This window comes from Myotis yumanensis, unplaced genomic scaffold (genome assembly GCF_028538775.1).
Source record: "Myotis yumanensis isolate MYYU_CA2020_CCGP unplaced genomic scaffold, mMyoYum1.0.hap1 SCAF_2, whole genome shotgun sequence".
Lineage (NCBI taxonomy): Eukaryota > Metazoa > Chordata > Mammalia > Chiroptera > Vespertilionidae > Myotis > Myotis yumanensis.
This window is the reverse complement of record NW_027223753.1, coordinates 186,766,388-186,787,289: the sequence shown is the minus strand read 5'-3', so window position 1 is coordinate 186,787,289 and position 20,902 is coordinate 186,766,388. Positions and strand designations below refer to the sequence as shown.

At 39.0% G+C, this 20,902-nt stretch overlaps 1 protein-coding gene across 1 annotated transcript in view; it reads left to right on the top strand.

Moving 5' to 3' along the window:
* Nucleotides 1-12,592, top strand: part of SEC62 (SEC62 homolog, preprotein translocation factor) — a 29,979-nt gene extending 17,387 nt beyond the window's left edge. The window contains exons 6-8 of the mRNA XM_070406846.1: nucleotides 994-1,054; nucleotides 3,779-3,898; nucleotides 11,385-12,592. Coding sequence (XP_070262947.1) covers nucleotides 994-1,054; nucleotides 3,779-3,898; nucleotides 11,385-11,854 — 651 coding nt within the window. The 3' untranslated portion in view covers nucleotides 11,855-12,592. The remainder of the gene's footprint in view (nucleotides 1-993; nucleotides 1,055-3,778; nucleotides 3,899-11,384) is intronic.
* The last annotated feature ends 8,310 nt before the right edge of the window (nucleotides 12,593-20,902 follow it).

The window sequence follows — 20,902 nt, the reverse complement described above, 5'->3', positions numbered from 1 at the left end:
TGTTAGGCAAATGAATCAGTTTGAGCAAAACCATGGTGCTTGCATTCCTGAAAAGGCTAGATTTTATTCTGTAGAAAGATGTAGCAAAGAAGCAGGCTTTCAAATGTACAGAGGTGGGAAATGTCTTTAAAAATTTGTTTTTTTAGAATGCTAACTGGCAGAAGCGATGTCTGTGGATCTGATTTCCAGGGGAAATGTGCAGAGTTAAAGAAAAGAAGAATGGAACCTCCAGTGTTAAAAATAGAAACAAATCAAAAGACAATACCAAAGAGTTGTGGTCAAAATAGAACCAGGAAATGGAAGGAGTATTGTTATTTATAGAAATTAAGAGATAAATCGAGGAGTTTTGTGGATGATGATTATGCAGCGTTTGATTGTTCTGAATGAAGTCAGTTTCTGTTCTATAAAGTAAATTAAGCTTTAAAGCAGTGGTTTCCAGTGTATGTGCTACAGACCTTCCCTGGGGAAGTAGGCAATGAAATTATTGCAGGGGGTCATAGCATCTTTATGTTCACTAAGCATGACCTTTTAATAATGGTTTTTCGTATCATCCATGGGAAAAACAGGGTGGGGTTGAGAGCTGCCGGATCTGTAATAGAGCCTGGCTGGAAACTGTGCTCTTTACCCAGACTGTTCTGCTCATGCCAGTGTACATAATTATATTAAAGACAAAAAGGTTATAAATTTTTGGTCTTCAGGTTGAATAAGTAATAGTTTACACACATGAACAAATTGTTAAAAGCATGTAAATACGTAGAAATTTACTTAAGTGCATTACAGAATTTATAGTTTTTTAAACAGTTTTCTAACTGGAAACAAAATAAACCAAAATAATACTGAAGGAAAGGTATTTGAAATTTGTTTACCTTAAAAAGCAGTTCTCAAGTGTCAAGAGGTTGGAAATTACTCTTATAGAAGATCTAAAACAGAATTGAGCTTACCTTCTAATGTGACCTTAAAACTTAAAGCACTGTGGTTTCTTGATTCCTCTAGGTATTTGTGTGGATCTATGACCCAGTTCACTTTAAAACCTTTGTCATGGGATTAATTCTTGGTAAGTACAATCTCTAAAATTTAGAAAGGAAAATAAAAATGCAGATGCCATAAAGAAAAATATTTAATATAAAATAGTTATGTTTTTAAAATATACATTAAAGTCAGAAGATAAAAGATAAAATGAGGAGAGTATTTGCAACACATTAAAGCAAAGATATTTAAGAGATTAACAACCTGGTAAAAAAATGGTAAAGATAGCTCACAGATAAAGAAATACAGTGACCAATAATCATGAATGACACTTAATCACACTCATAATAAATACAAAGTAAAGCAACAGTGATTAAGAGAATTACAGAGTTTGATAATATCTATTCTTAATGAAGTTAGTCTAACACTTGGGAAACACCAACACTCTCCAACAGTTGACGGCATGTCCCTTGTTTACGTTTTTATGGCGGGCAGTTTGGCAATGCCTTTTCAGATTTTAAATGTATATACACTGACCCAGCTATTCTACTTCTCAAAATTTATCCCATGGCTGTTCTTTTTTTTTTCCTATCCTCATCCAAGGATGTATTTTTATTAATTTTTTTTAGGGAGAGAGACGGAGAGCAAGAGAAACATTGATGTGAAAGAGAGAGACATCGATCAGTTGTCTCCCATATGCATCCTGACCAGGGATCAAACCCACAACCTTTTGGTGTATGGGACAATGCTCCAAGCAACTAAGCCACTCAGCCAGGGGCCATGGCTATTCTTAATACAGTTGCACAAAGAATTTATTCAGAAGTGTGCACTGACACTGTTATCTATTCTAATCCAAATCCCTCAGATTATATTTAGGAGGGTAATTAGCAACTGTGTTTCAAATTTTAAAAATCTATCCCTTTTGACCTAACAGTTACATCTCAACTAATTTATCTTGTGCTGTAATCAGTTGTACAAATGTACATGTAGTTTGGTATTTGTTGAACTGTTGTATATAATAGGATAAAACTGGTAATAATTCTTATTCTTCAGTAGAAAATTACTCTGAAGGAAAATGGTAAAACTGCCCACTAGAATACAATACAGCTTTTAAAGAATTAGGTAGAATGTACTGATAGATATCTAGAACTGATTAAATGAAAAAGAAATTGCAAAAGAGTAAGACTAGTATAAGCTTATTTATGTAGAAAAAAATTCTATGTAGCAAATTAATTTTATATAGGCTGTCTCTACTAATTAACTTCTGGGGAATGAACCAAGAATTTGATGAAGACCTTCCTTTATACCTTTTGCTTTGTTTTTATTTGTGAGGATTTTTAACCATGGGTATGTGTTATTCAGGGTGAGGGGCATGGGTGGGCAGGGAGAGAATGATTTAACAAGTAAAAAAAAAAAAAGAGCAGTTAAACAAGCTTGATCAATAAGGTATCACAGGACCCCACTCAAAAAGTTGAAACTCAGATAATTCCAATACAGATATCTGATAGCTGTTGATCATGACTAAGTACTAGTAATGTTGCTTATTATTTTATATGCATTATTTCATTTCATCCTTACAGCAACCTTTAAAAAATAGGAACAGACACGTATTAAATATAAAGTAATTTAGCCTCAACGGGGTTAAATAACTTGGCCAGGGTTACTTAGCTTATAAATGATATAGCTAGAATTTGAATTCTGATCTCTTTTGCTCTAAAGACCTAATAACCAGACTCCTAATTTCTTACAATTATTCATTATGGTCCCACTGTACTTAAAAAAAACTAAAGTTACTTGTATACAGTTTCCCTACCTACCAAAAACCATCTGTATCAACACCTGAATGCACCTAAATATAAATAGTGGTGATAGTTATGATTTGTATGTTATTTTTTATACTTGCCTGTAATTTTTACAATAAGCATATATGTTACCATGAAAAAAATCCAATAAATATTGTTTAACTTAAAATCTTAGTCTCTAAAGATTTTTTCACATAGGGTGGACAGGTCTAATACAATTTTTCACTTTGGGAAAGAAGTAGGAATTTTTCTTAGCTTACTACAAGGTGACCTTTTCAATTTGTATCTGTCAAAGTTCCACCCCAGAATCAGAATCTCTAGAGAGGATCTATTGAATCTTTTTTTGTTGTTGTTAGTTTATTTTTTGACAGCACTTTTTTTCTAACTATATGTAATTTATACTAGAAAAATCTTAACCTAATTTAGGAACAGTAGTTAAAATGTTAAACAGAATTATGGGAAATGGTTGATAATTGACCATATTTTACCTATAAAAATGGTAATTTTTAATATATCTTATTTAATAAAAGGCTAATATGCAAATTGACCAAACGGCAGAATGACCGGATGCTATGATGTGCACTGACCACCAGAGGGGCAGACACTCAACGCAGGAGCTGCCCCCTAGTAGTTAGTGCACTCCCACAGTGGGAGCGCCACTCAGCCAGAAGCTGGGCTCACGGCTGGTGAGCACAGCGCCAGTGGTGGGAGCCTCTCCCGCCTCTGCAGCAGTGTTAAGGATGTCCAACTGTTGGCGGGGAGCGGGCCTAAGCCAGCAGTCAGACATCCCCTGATGGCTCCTGGACTGCGAGAGGGCACCATCCTGGCTGAGGGACACCCCCCTCCCCCAACATGAGTGCATGAATTTTGTGCACAGGGCCTCTATTTTAATATATTTATGTTTCACTCCCCCCCCCCCCCCCAGGAATATATTCACTGTTATATCACCCATGCCATTTAAAATTTTAATCTAAAAGTTATCTATGTAACTTTGTCATTTCTTATTCCAGTGATTGCAGTGATAGCAGCCACCCTCTTCCCTCTTTGGCCAGCAGAAATGAGAGTGGGTGTTTATTACCTCAGTGTGGGTGCAGGCTGTTTTGTAGCCAGCATTCTTCTCCTTGCTATTGGTAAGTATTGTTAATAGTAAAACTGACTTCAATAAGGTAGATATTAAGTATTTAGAACTGTAGCCTGGAGCTTCAGTAATTAACATCACAATTAAAATTGGTAAATAAAAAAGTGTATGGACCTACTTTTTGGGTCATATCCCAAATCTGACTCAGACTTGAAGGAGTAGTATATATGCTTGATTAGATTTGATCTATTCTGAAGAAAAAAAGATTTAATATAGCTTAATGTGCACATTGATAGGGTTTAAAAATTAGCTACTGCAAGAATGTTAATATTTTTATCATGATTGTTCTTTGTTAGACATAATATTTCCAGTAAAACATTTTTATATTTGACTTAAGCAAATGAAACATAGTAAATATTTAAATTCCTTGTATATATTCAATAAATTATTCTAAACAATTGACTTACCATTAGGAGAAATCAATTTGTATCCATGTGCCAAAATAAATTCTAGATTCATTAAGGAGTTTCAAAATGTTTTTTAAAAGTCAAACAAGAACACATAAGTAATTTTGTTTTACATTTCTGGATGTCTTTCATAGCTAAAAACAAAATGATATAAAAACCCAGTTTAAAAGAGGATATTAAAAATAAGTAATTAATAAATACATGAAAAATGCTCATCACTAGTAATCAAACAATAATAAAATAATGAAGTGGGTTTTGTCTATTTAATTAGGAAGATTTTTTTGAAATGGAAGCACTCAATGCCAAGAAGGGTTTGACTGGAAGGAAATGGACCTAAATATAAATAGTGGTGATAGTTATGAATGATTTTAATGGTATTTTTTTACACTTGTCTGTATTTTTTACAATGAGCATGTTATTTACCATGAAAAAATTCAACAAATATTATTTTACTTAAAATCCTAGTCTTTGAAGATATTCTGACATTGGGTGGGCAGGTCTAATTTAATTTTTCGCTTTGGAAAAGGAATTTTTCTTAGCTTATCCAAAGTTGTCTAGTGATTTTTTACTTATATATAATTCCTTGAACCATCTAGAGCAGCGGTTCTCAACCTGTGGGTCGCAACCCCTTTGGCAGTCTAACGACCCTTTCACAGGGGTCACCTAAGACCATCCTGCATATCAGATATTTACATTGTGATTCATAACAGTAGCAACATTACAGTTATGAAGTAGCAACGAAAATAATTTTATGGTTGGGTCACAACATGAGGAATTGTATTTAAAGGGCCAGAAGGTTGAGAACCACTGATCTAGAGCAAGCATGTCAAACTCAAAGGCTAACACGGGCCAAATAAACAGAGTTTGACATGCTGGAGTTTATGTTAGCATGTGGTACTGATTTTTGATTATTTTTTTCCAACTGATAAATCAGCTTTCCACCAAAACGTATAGGAGTACTTCTGTATAAAAATTAAAAACAACACCCACATTATTAACCTAGTACCTATTGTTAGAGGACATAATTTGACCAAGAATATCTGAAGTAAGTGCAAGTTATTCTGAGGTTCTATGATAATAATAGACTCTTACGTTTATAAAGCATTACTCCTACAGCCCTACGCAATTTCCTTCTGTATATGCCTTCATCCTAGACATCAAGGTATGTTCTCAGTTGGTGCCTCCATCCGTGGGCCCAGGAGCTCATCTAGTGTTTTCACTCAAGTGGGTTTACAGGCCTCTTTTTTCTATCAGATCTCTGACTGTGTGAAGCCTTTCCACCTGCCTTTCATTTTTTTCCTTCCTGTAGCTTAGTCACCTTGAGAAAATCCCCTGTTGCTTTGCATGTAACACAGCACATTTGTAGGCCAAGACATACTGTGAAGCAGGTAAATAGTGGTAGTGTAACAAGAATGAGAAGCCATAACTTTAATCTGACATTATATATAATCATATGGTGTCTTCTGGCACCATTCTCAAATGCTTGAAAATTGAGAAGCCCTTTGAAAATTTTCAGCAAAGGTTTAACTCCACTGAATAGAATTAACCCACTTGCTTATCATTTTATTTTTTTAATCCTCACAGGAGGATATGGTTTTTTGTTTGTTTGTTTTAGAAAGAGACGAAGGGAACGAGGCAGAGGGGGGCGGAGAGAAAGAAAAATATCAATGTGAGAGAGAAACATTGATCCGTTGCCTCCCGTATGAGCCCCCAAAACTGCAACCTGGGTACATGCCCTGACCAGGAATTGAACCGGGTGCATGAGATGATGCTCCAACCAATTGAGCCACACTGGCCAGGGCCACTTGCTTATCTTTTACTTAAACCACTATTCACAATAATTTATGGTTTTATATTGTTTTGCATTTAAAATACTGTTTCTTGCCCAGCTGGTATGGCTCAATGGTTGAGTGTCTGCCTATGAACCAAGAGGTCACAGTTCAATTCCCAGTCAAGGCACATGCCTTGGTTGCGGGCTCGATCCCTAGTAGAGGACGTGCAGAAGGCAGCTGATCAATGATTCTCATCATTGATGCTTCTGTCTCTCTCTGTGTCTCCCATACTCTCTGAAATCAGTAAAAACATTTTTTTTTTTTATTTTATTTTTATTTTTTTCTTACACTGTAACTGATATTTCTTTTTATATATATATTTTTTAATTGATTTTTTACAGAGAGGAAGGGAGAGAGATAGAGAGTTAGAAACATCGATGAGAGAGAAACATCGATCAGCTGCCTCCTGCACATCTCCTACTGGGGATGTGCCCGAAACCCAGGTACATGCCTTTGACCGGAATCGAACCTGGGACCTTTCCAAAGGCCGACGCTCTGTCCACTGAGCCAAACCGATTTCGGCTTCTTTTTTTTTTTTTTTTTTTTAATCTTTATTGTTCAGATTATTACATTTGTTCCTCTTTTTTCCCCCCCATAACTCCCCTCCTCCCAGTTCCCGCCCCACCCTCCACCCTCACTCCCCACCCACTGTCCTCATCCATAGGTGCACGATTTTTGTCCAGTCTCTTCCCGCATCTCCCACACCCCTTTCCCCCCCAAGAATAGTCAGTCCATTCCCTTTCTATGTCCCTGGTTCTATTATAATCACCAGTTCATTCTGTACATCATATTATTTATTCACTTGATTCTTGGATTCACTTGTTCATAGATGCATGTTTGTTGTTCATAATTTGTATCTTTACCTTTTTCTTCTTCTTCCTCTTCTTAAAGGATACCTTTCAGCATTTCATATAATACTGGTTTGGTGGTGATGAACTCCTTTAGCTTTTCCTTATTTGTGAAGCTCTTTATCTGACCTTCAATTCTGAATGATAGCTTTGCTGGATAAAGTACTCTTGGTTGTAGGTTCTTGGTATTCATCACTTTGAATATTTCTTGCCATTCCTTCTGGCCTGCAAAGTTTCTGTTGAGAAATCAGCTGACAGTCGTATGGGTATTCCCTTGTAGGTAATTGAGTCTCTTTCTCTTGCTGCTTTTAGGATTCTCTCTTTGTCTTTTGCTCTTGGCATTTTAATTATGATGTGTCTTGGTGTGGTCCTCTTTGGATTCCTTTTGTTTGGGGTTCTCTGCGCTTCTTGGACCTGTAAGTCCATTTCTTTCACCAGGTGGGGGAAGTTTTCTGTCATTATTTCTTCAAATAGGTTTTCAATATCTTGCTGTCTCTCATCTTCTGGCACCCCTATAATTCAGATGTTGGTATGCTTGAAGCTGTCCCAGAGGCTCCTTACACTATCTTCGTATTTTCGGATTCTTTTTTCATTTTGCTTTTCCGGTTGGGTGTTTTTTGCTTCTTCGCATTTCAAATCTTTGACTTGATTCTTGCGCTCCTCTGGTCTACTGTTGGTGTCTGTATAATATTCTTTATTTCAGTCAGTGTATGCTTAATTTCTAGTTGGTTCTTTATCACAACATCGAGGGTCTCATTAGATTTCTTGAGGCTCTCCTCAAGTTTATCGGCAGTTTCTAGCAAATTATTGAAAGCCCTTAAAAGTGCGTTTTTTAGCTCCATATCCTCCATTTCTGTCATGTTTCTTTGTCTCCGCATTTTTTATGCTTTCTTGGTGCACCCCCTTGTGGTCTTTGTGCACAGTCTTGTTGTAGTTAAGCCTTGATTGTTGTCGGCAACACGGGGGTGAATTGACCTCTAGGCTAACTGGCTATGAGAGTCAGCTGTGTCTGCAGTGGGAGAGCTTCTCTGCTGAATCTCTAGGGCGGTGCTAATCTAGCCTTTGCCTGAGGCTATCCGGCAAATGCCTCTGTGCAGGGCTTGGGCAGGGCAGGTCCCAGGGGATCTACAGGGCGGGCAGAACGAGCAGTTATGGCTGCTCTCAGTTCTGTCCCCAGCGGCTCTGCAACCGCTGCAGACCTCAGAGAGAAAGCTGCCTTCCCGCTTCTCCCGTTTGAGTGTGGGTCCCTAGAGACTCGCCCAGATCTGGAGCTCAGAGTCTGAAACTCCCTCCCGATTGAAGACAACAACCGGGCCCTCTGCCGAGACCCGCTCCACATGCACTCCGCACCTTAGTATTTCACTTCAGCACTGCGCCTCCTCTGAGTCTCGTATGGTTTCCTCTTTCCTCCTAGTTGTAGAACTTCCACTCAGCCAGCCTTCCTGTGGTTCTGGATGATGTTCATTCCGTCTTTTAGTTGTATTTTTGAAGTGGTTGTTCGAGGCAGCAAACTCTGGCGTTAACCTATGCTGCCATCTTGGTTCCCGAATCCAGTAAAAACATTTTTTAAAAAAAGATGATAAAATAATGTTTCTTTGGTGTATTTTCTATAATTTTTTATTTCAAATATACTATGGATTTAAATAGCATTGTGCATTAAATAATCTTGTGAAATTAAACCAGAAAATAAACCCAACATTTTGTTGTTTTAGAAAATACAATTCCAAACATACTTGCAAATAATTTTGATCTGTAGCCCACTTATAAACTGGATATTTCATTTATATTATTCTATGAACTATTATATATTGGTCAAAATTATATTTGATGCTACTTTGAATATGTATTGTTAATATTGCCATTTAAAATAAGGCCTTCTGCAATTTTCTAAATGTGTCACTCTTAGTGTTAGTAACAGTATGGCAATATACACTGAGTGGCCAGATTATTATGACCAGCCATATTATTATGACCACCCCATCAGTACAATGAAGTGAATTAGTTATGCAAATAATAATAATAATAATGATAAAACCTTGAGAGTATTTGCATAGGAAATTTTCAATATTCAGTAATTTTGGAAGTGTCAATGAAGTACTACTGGGGTGGTCATAATAATCTGTCTGGTCATAATAATCTGGCCACTTAGCGTATGTCACAGTGATTTTTCCATTAGTCTTCCCCTTTTGACCCTGGTAATTTAAGGTCACATAGAGAAAAACCATAAAGCATGTTAGAATTCTGCTATGCCTGGTGTAGATATAGTGAGAACTTAGATTTTATTTGTGCCATTTCTATATTGCTTTTTCTTGGATTTGAGGGAAGATTTCATACTGTGAACCATCTGTCTTACAACCCTATAAAGCCTATCATAGCATCATAATTATATTTGGAGAAAAAATTGTGCAGCCTTCTTAAAAGATGTTCATTATTTTTTATTAGTGGAATTTATTCTTAAATCATAATTTCCAACATATTTGCCTTTTCTGTTTGTAGCACAGTCTTTTAGAATATTTATATTCTTTTCTGAAAATAGAAATTACTGCCTAGCTAATTTGGCTCTGTGGATAGAGCATCGGCCTGCGGACTGAAGGGTCCCAGGTTCAATTCCAGTCAAGGGCATATGCTTGGGTTGCAGGCTCAATCCCCAGTAGGGGGTGTGCAGGAGGCAGCCGAACGAACAGTGATTCCCACTCATCATTGATGTTTTTCTTTCTCTCTCTCTCTCTCTCTCTCCCCCTCTCCTTAATATCTGAAATCAATAAAAATATATTTTAAAAGAAAAGAAATTACCGCTGCATAAAAGTCAAGGCAGCTAAAACCATTTCCTTTTATTTATCCAAAGCAAAATAATGGAAGAAGCATACATGAGCTTCTTTTAGGCCTTATATGATAACAGTGATATAATTGTCTGTAAAGAAAACAAAAAACCTAACATACTTGACTAGTCTATAACATTCATGTAATCATGACTTTTTTAAAAAGTAGGAAAGCTGTAACCGGTTTGGCTCAGTGGATAGAGCACCGGCCTGCGGACTGAAAGATCCCAGGTTTGATTCCAGTCAAGGGCATGTACCTTGGTTGCAGGCACATCCCCAGTAGGAGGTGTGCAGGAGGCAGCTGATGATGTTTCTCTCTCATTGATGTTTCTCTATCTCTCTCCCTTCCTCTCTGTAAAAAATCAATAAAAAATATATATTTTTAAAAAGGTAGGAAAATCACTCAGCTCTATGTAATTGGTAAATTAAGAGGAAACTAAATGTGTTTGTGATAACTCATTATGATAAACTTTAAAATTCTCTAATTCTTCTATTAACTAACCAGTTTTGTCATATATTGCTCTGGAGGTAACCACAAACCCTATTTGTTTTAGCGATCTGGCTTTCATTAGCATTATATTATTTCCTAATATTGGGAGAGGGTTTTGGTCCTTTAAAAAAGCAGAATTATTTAATTTTTTAAAAATAGAACTTCTAGGAAAATGTTCTCTTGTTGTTCAAAAGTTTTCACTTAAAAGACTTATCCTGTAGACAGAGTAGGCAGGTAGCCTTGAACCCAATGTTTTCATTTTCTAAAAAATCAGAAGTAATAATATGTATACATGTATATGGTAATGATTCTATGCGGGATTATATTTGTATTTATGCCAATATGGTCATAAAAGTATAATTTTTTTAAAATATATTTTATTGATTTCTTACAGAGAAGAAGGGAGAGAGATAGAGAGTTAGAAACATCGATGAGAGAGAAACATCGATCAGCCGCCTCCTGCACATCTCCAACTGGGGATGTGCCCACAACCCAGGTACATGCCCTTGACCGGAATCGAACCTGGGACCCTTCAGTCCGCAGGCCGACGCTCTATCCACTGAGCCAAACCGGTTTTGGCATAAAAGTATAATTTTTAATTTTTTATGGAGAATTGCTAAAGTACTTAGGGTCTAGGAAAGTCATCATGCAGCCCTGCGTTTTCCTTTTTAGAGACTTCTTAAGATACCTTCATTCCTTATTTGCATTTATGTTCTTTTTCTTACATGATGGTCTTGTCCATACTTAACGTGCAACTGATGGCTGTGCTTCTTGAACTATAACATAGCAAATTGCATAAATCATAAGTATCTATCTATGAAAAGCACACAGCTGAAAAAGACATAGAAGTCACTTTTTGAATGGCATTGTAGCATTATGCCCTCAAGTTCAGAACAGAATGCTCTGTGCCTAGAATACTGTGATAGCTGCTAAACTAATCAGGATTTAATTGTTTAATTTAGGCTGCATGTAATGTGCAAATAATAACACTCTGAATGTCTTCTCATTTTTTCTTAATAACTCTTCCCTGCTGTCAGAGTCAATGCTTGAATTATTTAATTAGACAAATTTTTCTCCCACAGCTCGTTGCATTCTGTTTCTCATCATTTGGCTCATAACTGGAGGAAGGCACCACTTTTGGTTCTTGCCAAATCTGACTGCTGATGTGGGCTTCATTGACTCCTTCAGGCCTCTGTACACACATGAATATAAAGGACCAAAAGCAGACTTAAAGAAAGATGAAAAGTCTGAAACCAAAAAGCAGCAGAAGTCTGACAGTGAGGAGAAGTCAGACAGTGAGAAAAAGGAAGATGAGGAGGGAAAAGTAGGACCAGGAAATCATGGAACAGAAGGCTCAGGTGGAGAACGGCATTCTGACACAGACAGTGACAGGAGGGAAGATGACCGATCCCAACACAGTAGTGGAAATGGGAATGATTTTGAAATGATCACAAAAGAGGAATTGGAACAACAAACAGATGGTGATTGTGAAGAGGAGGAAGAAGATGACAATGATGGAGAAACAACTAAATCTTTACATGAAAAATCATAATCTGCCTAATTTGGGGACTAAAAAAAGTGCAAAAGGTTGGATTTCTATGTTGGCTGATCATCATAATGCATACCTGACATTTGTAGCATTCTTTAAGTCCACTTACTGAAATGTATTTGACATCCAGGGACTCTTCAGTCCTTCATTTCATAGAATATTATTGGTACAGTCAAAAGCCATTCATAAGTTTTATCTATTTGATAATTTTACAGTACATAGGTCTCATTAATTTTGATAGTTGTCAAAGGTGCACTTTCCACAATGACATTTAGATTAATGGCATTTTTGATAGTTGTATGGCTTTTTACTGTTAGACTAATCAAAATAATTAAATGGATAAAAAGAAACAACAAAATTTCAGATTATGTGCAGTTATGTAGCCATTTCACAGTTTCTTTGAGATGAAATGCTTAAACTCACTGTTTTTGACAGTTAACTTTTGTTGATTATAAAATTACATCAGGAAATTTCTAAGATTCTGAGTTAACAGGGTTCAAAAGCATTCTGTGGAAACAAGCCAACTAGAATAATGAAACAGCACTTGTAGTTTAGCTACAAATTCCCCTTTTCCAGCTTAGGAAATCCAAACTGGTTTGTACATCGGATTCAGAGAGGGGTGGTCATCTCCAACAGAGAAAGCAAGCGCGTTGAGTGGGAGGGGGTGACTCTTCTCCCCATTTCCTTGTCGTAAAGTAAATGTATTCTGTATATAATTTACAAATAAACATTTTATTTTAATTGTTACTTATTATTTAGACATTTTCCTAACACTTAAATTTGTAAAATTAAGACCATTTAAGGGTATGTTTTTAGAGAAATGGAAGTTCCAATAACCCACAGAACATCTGTGATCTTTCTACAGCAGCTTCAAGTTTTGTGCCAACATTCCATGTATTTGAATGAGTTAAAACGATCCTTATTAAATAAGAACAGACTTAAATTAGCTGTTTGTACGCCTTAATGTTCAGTTTGATTTATCTTAAATCTCTACATTCTGAAGTGGGTACTGTATTATCAGACCTGGAGGCACTGCTATGAAAGATAATTCACTGTTCTAAAATATCAATTTAAAATAAAGAGCATACAAGAAAACATAAGAAGACCATTGGACTCTAATTGCTTTGCACTAGGTTTGCAGTTTGGTTTTATATCTTGCATATTTTAGTTACAAATCTTTGGAAAAATCTTGAATTTACTTATAAGCATAATCATTCCTTGGAGTTATACTCTTATAAACTGACAATGAATATTAAATTATTTTCCTTCAGTCACAGTGAGAGCATTTTGCTTTGTAGTTGAAATAGGTGGAGTATGTAGGTCTTGATTTTTCTTAAGGCTGTTTCCCATCTAAGTGTTTAAAGATATTAAATTTTTCTATTGTGAAAAAATATACTTTCTGTGAACTGACACATTTTATTACACACTAGAGGCCCAGTGCATGGATTCGTGCACCAGTAGGGTCCCTTGACCTGGCTTGCGGGGATCAGGCTGAAACTGGCTCTCTGGCATCCCCCTAGCACTCCTGGATTGCAAGAGGGTGCGGGCCAGGCCGATGGACCCCACAGGTGCACAATCAGGGCCAGGGAAGGACCGCAGGAGGGCTACAGGGTCTGTCCGGCCTGTCTTGCCCAGTCCCGATTGACTGGACCCCAGCAGCAAGCTAACCTACTGGTCGGAGCGTCTGCCCCCTGGTGGTCAGTGCATGTCATAGTGTCTGGTCGAAAAGTCGAATGGTTGGACACTTAGCATATTAGGTTTTTATTATATAGGATAGCTTTATTGCTTTTTTATTTTATTTTTTTAGCTTTATTGCTTCTTGTAAGTGGACAGAAGTGTGGCTGTTCGGTATTAATGCAACTCTCCCAAGGCTGCAGTCATTTTAAGTTTTCTCCTAGTAAATATTTATTGGTTTAAGTGTGGGGCGTTTTCTCCTCACATTTTCAGAGCTCTCCTGCATAATTTCCACAATTAAAGAGATGCATAATTAAGGCTTCTGAGCTTCTTAACCACCAGTAGCATTAATACCTATTTTGGGGTATGGTAATGGTACCAAAAGTGTTTTTCAGGAATAAAAATAACCTATACTACTATGACAATACTCAATGTCTCTCTTACAGCTCTCTATAATATATGTATTATATCTCCTCTTAAAAACCTTTGTTGCATGACAGGAAAGTCAACTTCTTACTGATGTTTATGTGTTCTTACAAAATGTTAGTACAAATTTTCATAATTATCTGCTGGTCCCTGGAGGAAATACCATTCTTTGTTAGAAAGCGAGTTAGAAATTTCAGCTCAGTGTCTTACTATTTAAGGTTGTGTACTTTAAACAAATATAAAAATCAAAAGGCTGCCACTATTAATTCCCTCAGCGTAGGTGGCTGTCTTTGCTCGCTAATATTAAATATTCTTATGCCAGAGCATGGAGAACTCTTTCTATTAGCCAATGAAATGGTGATTTAAACAAAAAAGAACTTCAGGTTTGCCATACTACTGAGAAGTCTAAGCATGAAGCTTTGGGATCATGTAGGGTTGATTTATTGTGGAGTGAGTATAAATAGGCCTAACTAAGGATTGACTTCATTGACTGAGTCTACATAAGAATAGTGTATTTGTGACTGTTGTTAAAATCAGTGTATTAAGTAGATTGTTTTTCTTTTTATCTCTATTGATTTCTTTAGTTTGCAGTAGTGATGGTTTTTAATGTTTCCGCCCTTTCTGGTTTTATATAGTAAGTACCAATTAGCTGCCAACTATAGAAAAATCATCTTCTGTCTTTTGTAAATTGAATTTTCTTTTTTTAATCTTTATTAGGAACTGGAAAATAACAAGTACAGTTGATTGTCATTATTAGTGGTAGTTTAGTTCTGTAAAGTCACCACCAAAATGCGATTAGATTAACAAATACTTCCCCAGGCTATTGTTCTTTGAGCATCTGGTCACATTTTCATTAGCCAATAATACATAAGCTTGTTTGAGGTGTCTTTCTGTTCTATTGATTTACTAATGTTGAGCACATGTCAATAGCACTATAACTTCATGCCTGAACAAAGCTTATATAATTCATGTATTTTCTGCATAAGGCATATCACAGCCTTCATTCACTTAGAAATACTAGACAGCACTTCGGCACTACATTGAAGGACCATTTTAAACAGCAAGATCATCAAAAATGCAAAACAAAATAACAAACAAAAAAAACAACAACCACAAAAACCCGCACTAAATAGAGCTAAGGACATTGTTAAAATTATGAGAGCTGGAACAAGAAAAGGGTATGTCACCTTATCAACCTCGACTTAGGAACATAAGCATTGGACAAGTCAAGTTTTTCACCACTACACATGACCATGAAAGCACACAAAACATTTTAAAGAGTGGGCAAACTTGCAAATCCGAATCCACGAGTAATGAGAATCGACTGTACTTTATTATAAAGCTATGACATATCTACAGAATAGAATTTATTGCTCAATCATGCTCCAGTATTTCTGGAACATTTTAAATATTTGCTCTGAAAGTTCCTAATTGTGTGTGGCAGATAGTTTGCTTTTACTTTTTGTTTCAACAATATTTCAGTTCTTTGTTCATCCATTCAATTATACTGAGCGCTTACCATTTGCCAGAATTTTACTAGGAATGGCCATGAATAAAAAATACAGTTCTGCCCTTCGAGACCATCAAAGAGTGTAGTAAGTGCTATGGTGGCATTTGCCAAATGTGCTGGGTATCTCTAAATCTCCAGCTTCTCTCTGTGCCCTGTCCTATGAGGCTGATGAACGAACCACAGCTCCTTTGCCTTCTGACCTCTGGGTGGGTTTGGCCAAGGGATGACCAGAGGTCTGAGGACGGTCAGGGTATTTATTCTTTAGCCTCTCACCCAGTGGGGCTGCGTCAGCAGTCAGAGGTCACTACTTCCAAACTTCCCTTCACCACTTCCTGTTCTCTTCCCTTCTGGGCTGGGGATGATTCCAGCTCTACTGCTACTAGCATGGAGTTGCTGAAGCTACTGTGACTGCCTCTGTGGCTCCCCTACCCCACATCTTTGTATCTCCTCAAAGTATCTTAATGTAAGAACCATCTGTTTCCTGTTAGAACCAAGGCCAATAAACCAAAGAACAGGAATTCCAATGAGGAGTTTCTCTCTTTGACGGATCATATCACCAAAATCACCACCTTCATTACAGAGCATGTCCTAAGAGTTTTGATAGCCAAAATCCTGCTCTAGTGCATATCTATGCAGATAACTACACAAAAATTAATTTGTCGTCTTTGATAAGCCCTTAAGCCAATGTCTGTGGCATTTAGTTGGGAGTTTCTGAGTAGGTCCGCTCTTATAACATAGCCCAAAGACCCTTTGAACTTAAATCCCAGATAAAATTTTCAGTGAGATTTCTGTCATTTGGATCTGAAATATGATTTATACAAGATAAGTATAAACAGTGACACTGACATACCTTTAGAGGTAATTGACTTAAAGCAGGGAAGTGCCATAATCAAATTTGCATCTTTGACTATACTAACCACATGAAAATGAGGAGCAAGTGTAGAGGGAAGAAGAATGATGAGGCTATTGGAGTGGCCATCAAATTCTCTGACTATTTCTGATTGTTCTTAGATTTACATATTCTAACCACAATTCCCCTCTTGTTTTCAAATAATTTTAATTTTTTTTCTTATTACGGACAACTCAAAATACTTAAAAGCAAAATAAGGAAACAGAAAACCCCCAAACCTACCCTTCAGGAAGAACCTCTGTCAAAACTCATATATATATATAGCCTTCTAAACCCTTACATGTGTGACTGTGCACTCAATGAGGTGGGAAAAGGTATTAAATAAATGGGATTATACCATATGTACCTTGCACTTGGAATATGAAAGAATGGATGATCTGGAAAAAGAACATACTCTATGAAACCATAGTATAAGCATTTTGCAGAACAAATCATTGACCAGCTTATTATATTAAACTGGAGGCCTGTGCACAGATTCATGCACTAGTGGGGGGTCCCTCAGCCTGGCCTGCACCCTCTCGCAATCCGGGAACCCTCAGGGGACATCAGAGAGCCAGTTTTGGCCCGATCCCTGCAGGCCCAATCCAGACAGGAGGGAGCCTGATCCTGTGCATTGAGTATCTGCCCCCTGGTGGTCAGTGCACATCATAGTGACTGGTCAAATGGTCGCTTTGGCTTTTATATATATAGACTAGAGGCCTGGTGCAAGAAATGTGTGCACTCGGGCGGGGGGGGGGGGGGGGTGTCCCTCAGCCCTGCCTGCACCCTCTCACAGTCCGGGAGCCCTCAGGAGATGTCCGACTGACAGCTTAGGCCCCCTTCCCGCAGGGAGTGGGCCTAAGCTGGCAGTCGGACATCCTTAGCACTGCCGTGGAGGCAGGAGAGGCTTCCGCCACTGCCACTGCACTTGCCAGCCGTGAGCTCGGCTTCTGGCTGAGTGGCGCTCCCCCTGTGGGAGCTCACTGACCACCAGGGGTCAGCTCCTGCATTGAGCAACTGCCCTCTGGTGGTCAGTGCACGTCATAGCGACCAGTCATTCCCCTGTTCGGTTGATTTGCTTATTAGCCTTTTATTATATAGGATAGAGGCCTGGTGCATGGGTGGGGGCCAGCCGGCCTGCCCTGATGGGGGCCCCCCACTGGGAGCGGGGCTGGCCGAGGCGAGGGGCCACGGGCAGTTTGTCGGCCGGCCCCACCCCCGATCAGGGTTGGGGTCCCTCTGGGGGGCGGGGCCAGCAGGAGCAAGGGGCCGTGGTTGTTCTGGGTATACTGGTCATTCTGGTCATTCTGCAATTTCCGTTGCTGGGCTTTTATTATATAGGGTTGTATTTCTGCTCATCAGCTTCAAGCTTCGAAATAGAAATTGATGTTAGCCCTAGACTAAGAATATGCCAAATGCATGTTACAGAGATTTCACATTACAGTGTGTTTGATAATCAACAGAAGAGGGGTTAGAAAAGGAAGATTTTATTATTAATATCCCCATATCTTCAAATATACATCTTCAACCTCTTACAATAGTGGCACTTCTCACTGCAAAGGAAAAATAAAGATCACTGACAAGCAAATTAGTCTATAGCTGAGGAAAAGAGCAATGAGTGTGTAGAAACTGGTCTGCATTTATACAGAGTATAATACCTGTCACACTTCACAGCTGTAAAGAGCTGTTGGGATGCTGCACAAAGTAACACATTGAAAGGGCGAGGGCTAGGCCCTCCACCTTGCCCCAGGGTAAGGGCTACGCCCTCCACCTTGCCCCAGGGTAAGGGCTCCATCTTACCTTGGCCACGTGCTTGGCAAGGAGCTTCTTCCCGGAAGTCTAAGCCTCTGCTAGCCACACCCAGGAACAAAACACCGACTTGTGCCTGGCCAATCGGCAGAGCACAGTCCTTTCTCCTCCCCTTACTCCAACTCCGCCTATATAACCCGTCTCCACACAGAGTTATCTCTCTCTCTGCTTCCTGCTGCTGTGTCGGCAAGGTGGGGGAGCCGAGCTAGCTCGAATAAAGACTCTTATGCTTTTGCATCGGACATGGCTGGCTCCCTGATGTGGTTTTTTGGGGATCCTGAAATCTGGGCATAACACACATCACCTCTCCATCCCTATTCTCTAGCTGCATGTACTCTGCAAGATTTACAAGATTGACCTTTAAGAAAAGAAGCCTCAGAGTTCTCCACTTCTCAAATCCCTATACACTTTCTTCTACCTCCCCTTCTATCCTGCTACCCCCAATTTAGTCTCTTTCCAAAGGGTGGATTGCAAATTTGATTTCCTAAAACAGCATGCTGCAAGGACCCTGAAGATGTCTAGTGCTTCCCTCTGTCTCTAACCAAAGTGACTTATTAAATGACAGTACTGGAGGGGAGCATGGAATGTTGTTTTAAAGTTTCCGTCAATGAGGAGCCACAATTATAAACACATAATTTCCCTAACAGGGGAACCAACTCCTACGAAATAAGCTGAAGTTTTCAGCCCATTGCTACCTCACATTCTTCACCCCCCCCCCACCCCCGTACATATTGAGAGGAATGTGGTGATCAGTAGGGACAAAAGGAATGCCATTTTCATTCACAATATAGACCACAGGTTGGTTTTTCAAAAGGCGATTAGTTTCTGCAGCACTCAGGAGGCAGGTCATCTGAAGAATCTTGAAACTGGGAGATTTGATCCACCATCCCTTCTTTTCTTCATTCAGCCAACACTACCTGCGTCCCTACTGTGCACCAAACAATGACATACAAACATGAGCAATCAGTCCTCACAGTGCCGGGTAGGAGCAAGCAGCCAGGTCTTCCCACACAAGAAAAAACATGATGCAGAAGGAGATCCATCTACCCCAAGAGCTACAGTCTCTGCCGCCTGCAGGCTGCCAGCCTGGCGGGAATACGGCAACTACAAAGCAGAGCCCTGTGTGCCATAGAGACAAAACTGGTGCTGTGGGGCTTTGAGAGAGATCATGAGGGAGAGGCTGGGGAGGCGAGAAGACAGAACACTCACCAACAAGCAAGGATTTTACCGCTGCCATCACTCCTCCCTGTTTCCTTTTTACCATTAACAAATAAATTCCAAAATCGGGAATATTGCCCTCCAGGAGTTTACAAAGCCAACTGTTGGAGTAGAAAGGAAGCGAACAAAAGAACACACCTTGTTCCTCTTTGGGACAGAGGCTTCCAGCACAGAGCCTCCACATCTGCGACAATATCTCGTAAGAATCTCGTGTTTATCCTAGTTCACGTTAAACCTGCTTAAAATAAGATCCATCAAGATGCTCATTGCTGTTTACTCCAACCCCACCTGCCACATTACAAAGAGGAAGCAGCCCAAGACATTGTTCCGTGCAGCTGAGAACAATTCCATTTCCTTTCTGTTGGCTGTTTTTTTCTTGATACAAGTAATTATAGAAACAGATTTGTGCTATAAAATTCCATCCTCCTGAAGCAACATAAGATCCCCCGGCCACACACACACACACACACACACACACACACACACATCAAGGTGGTCAAGAACTGTGCATTTAGAGATGGTGGCTTGCTTGCTTTGATGTCGTGTGTGATCAACTTGCTGCTGTTGTCGAGTAACACTCCCTTCACGTTCCGCATGGAGTAGGGTTTGGGATCTGAAAGTGGAGCCGCACAGCAAATGAGAGAAAAAGACACGAGATAATTTTGCAATATTGGGGGACCAGGCGGGCAAGTCCCGAAGGACTTCCACCCATGCTCAGGCTGCTCCAATCTTTTATTGATCTGGAGTAGCCCTTAGGGTAAGGAAGTTTCAATGACACACAGATAAGCAGACAATTTCTAGGAGTAGACAAAAGTATCTGATTAACTCATCAATAGATTTCCGAGTGTAGGCAGAGTAACTGATTAACAATAATCAACAAGGATCTATATAACTATCTAAGGAATTAAGGGAACTAAGGTGGGGATGCTTCAACTATTATTACCTAAATTAACTGAGTGGTTCCTAGATTAACTGGGTGGTGCACAGCCCTGACCTTTGCTAGGACTTTCAAGCCCTGACCTTTACTAGGACTTTCAATGGCTACTAGCTTTTGGGGGGGGGGGGGGGGGGTCTCTGTCTAAACTCAGTTAGTGAAGACAATGAATGGACTCCGGCATGCTGTCTTCTGTCCTGTTACTAGAACAGCTTAATTGGATAATTAACTTACAAATGCACACACGCACAACAAACATTTTAAAATAAAATGTAACATGCCTAAAGAAAAGTGCGCATCATAAGTGCATGGCTCTGTGGATTACCACACGGTGAACACATTCATGCAACATCAGTCAGACCCAGAAGCCGAACACCAGCACCTAGAGGCCGTGCTCCTCTCCACCACCTGGCTCCGCCCCTCTTCACCAGGGTCACTTTTGATGCCGTGGATTAGTTTTGCCTGTTTTTAACTTCCTGCAAATGGAATCATCCTATGTGCGCTTTTGCGTTGGACTTCTCAACATTGTGGGATCCATATGGTCTGCAGCAGCACTTCCTTCGTTTTCCTTGCACAGATGATTAATAACAT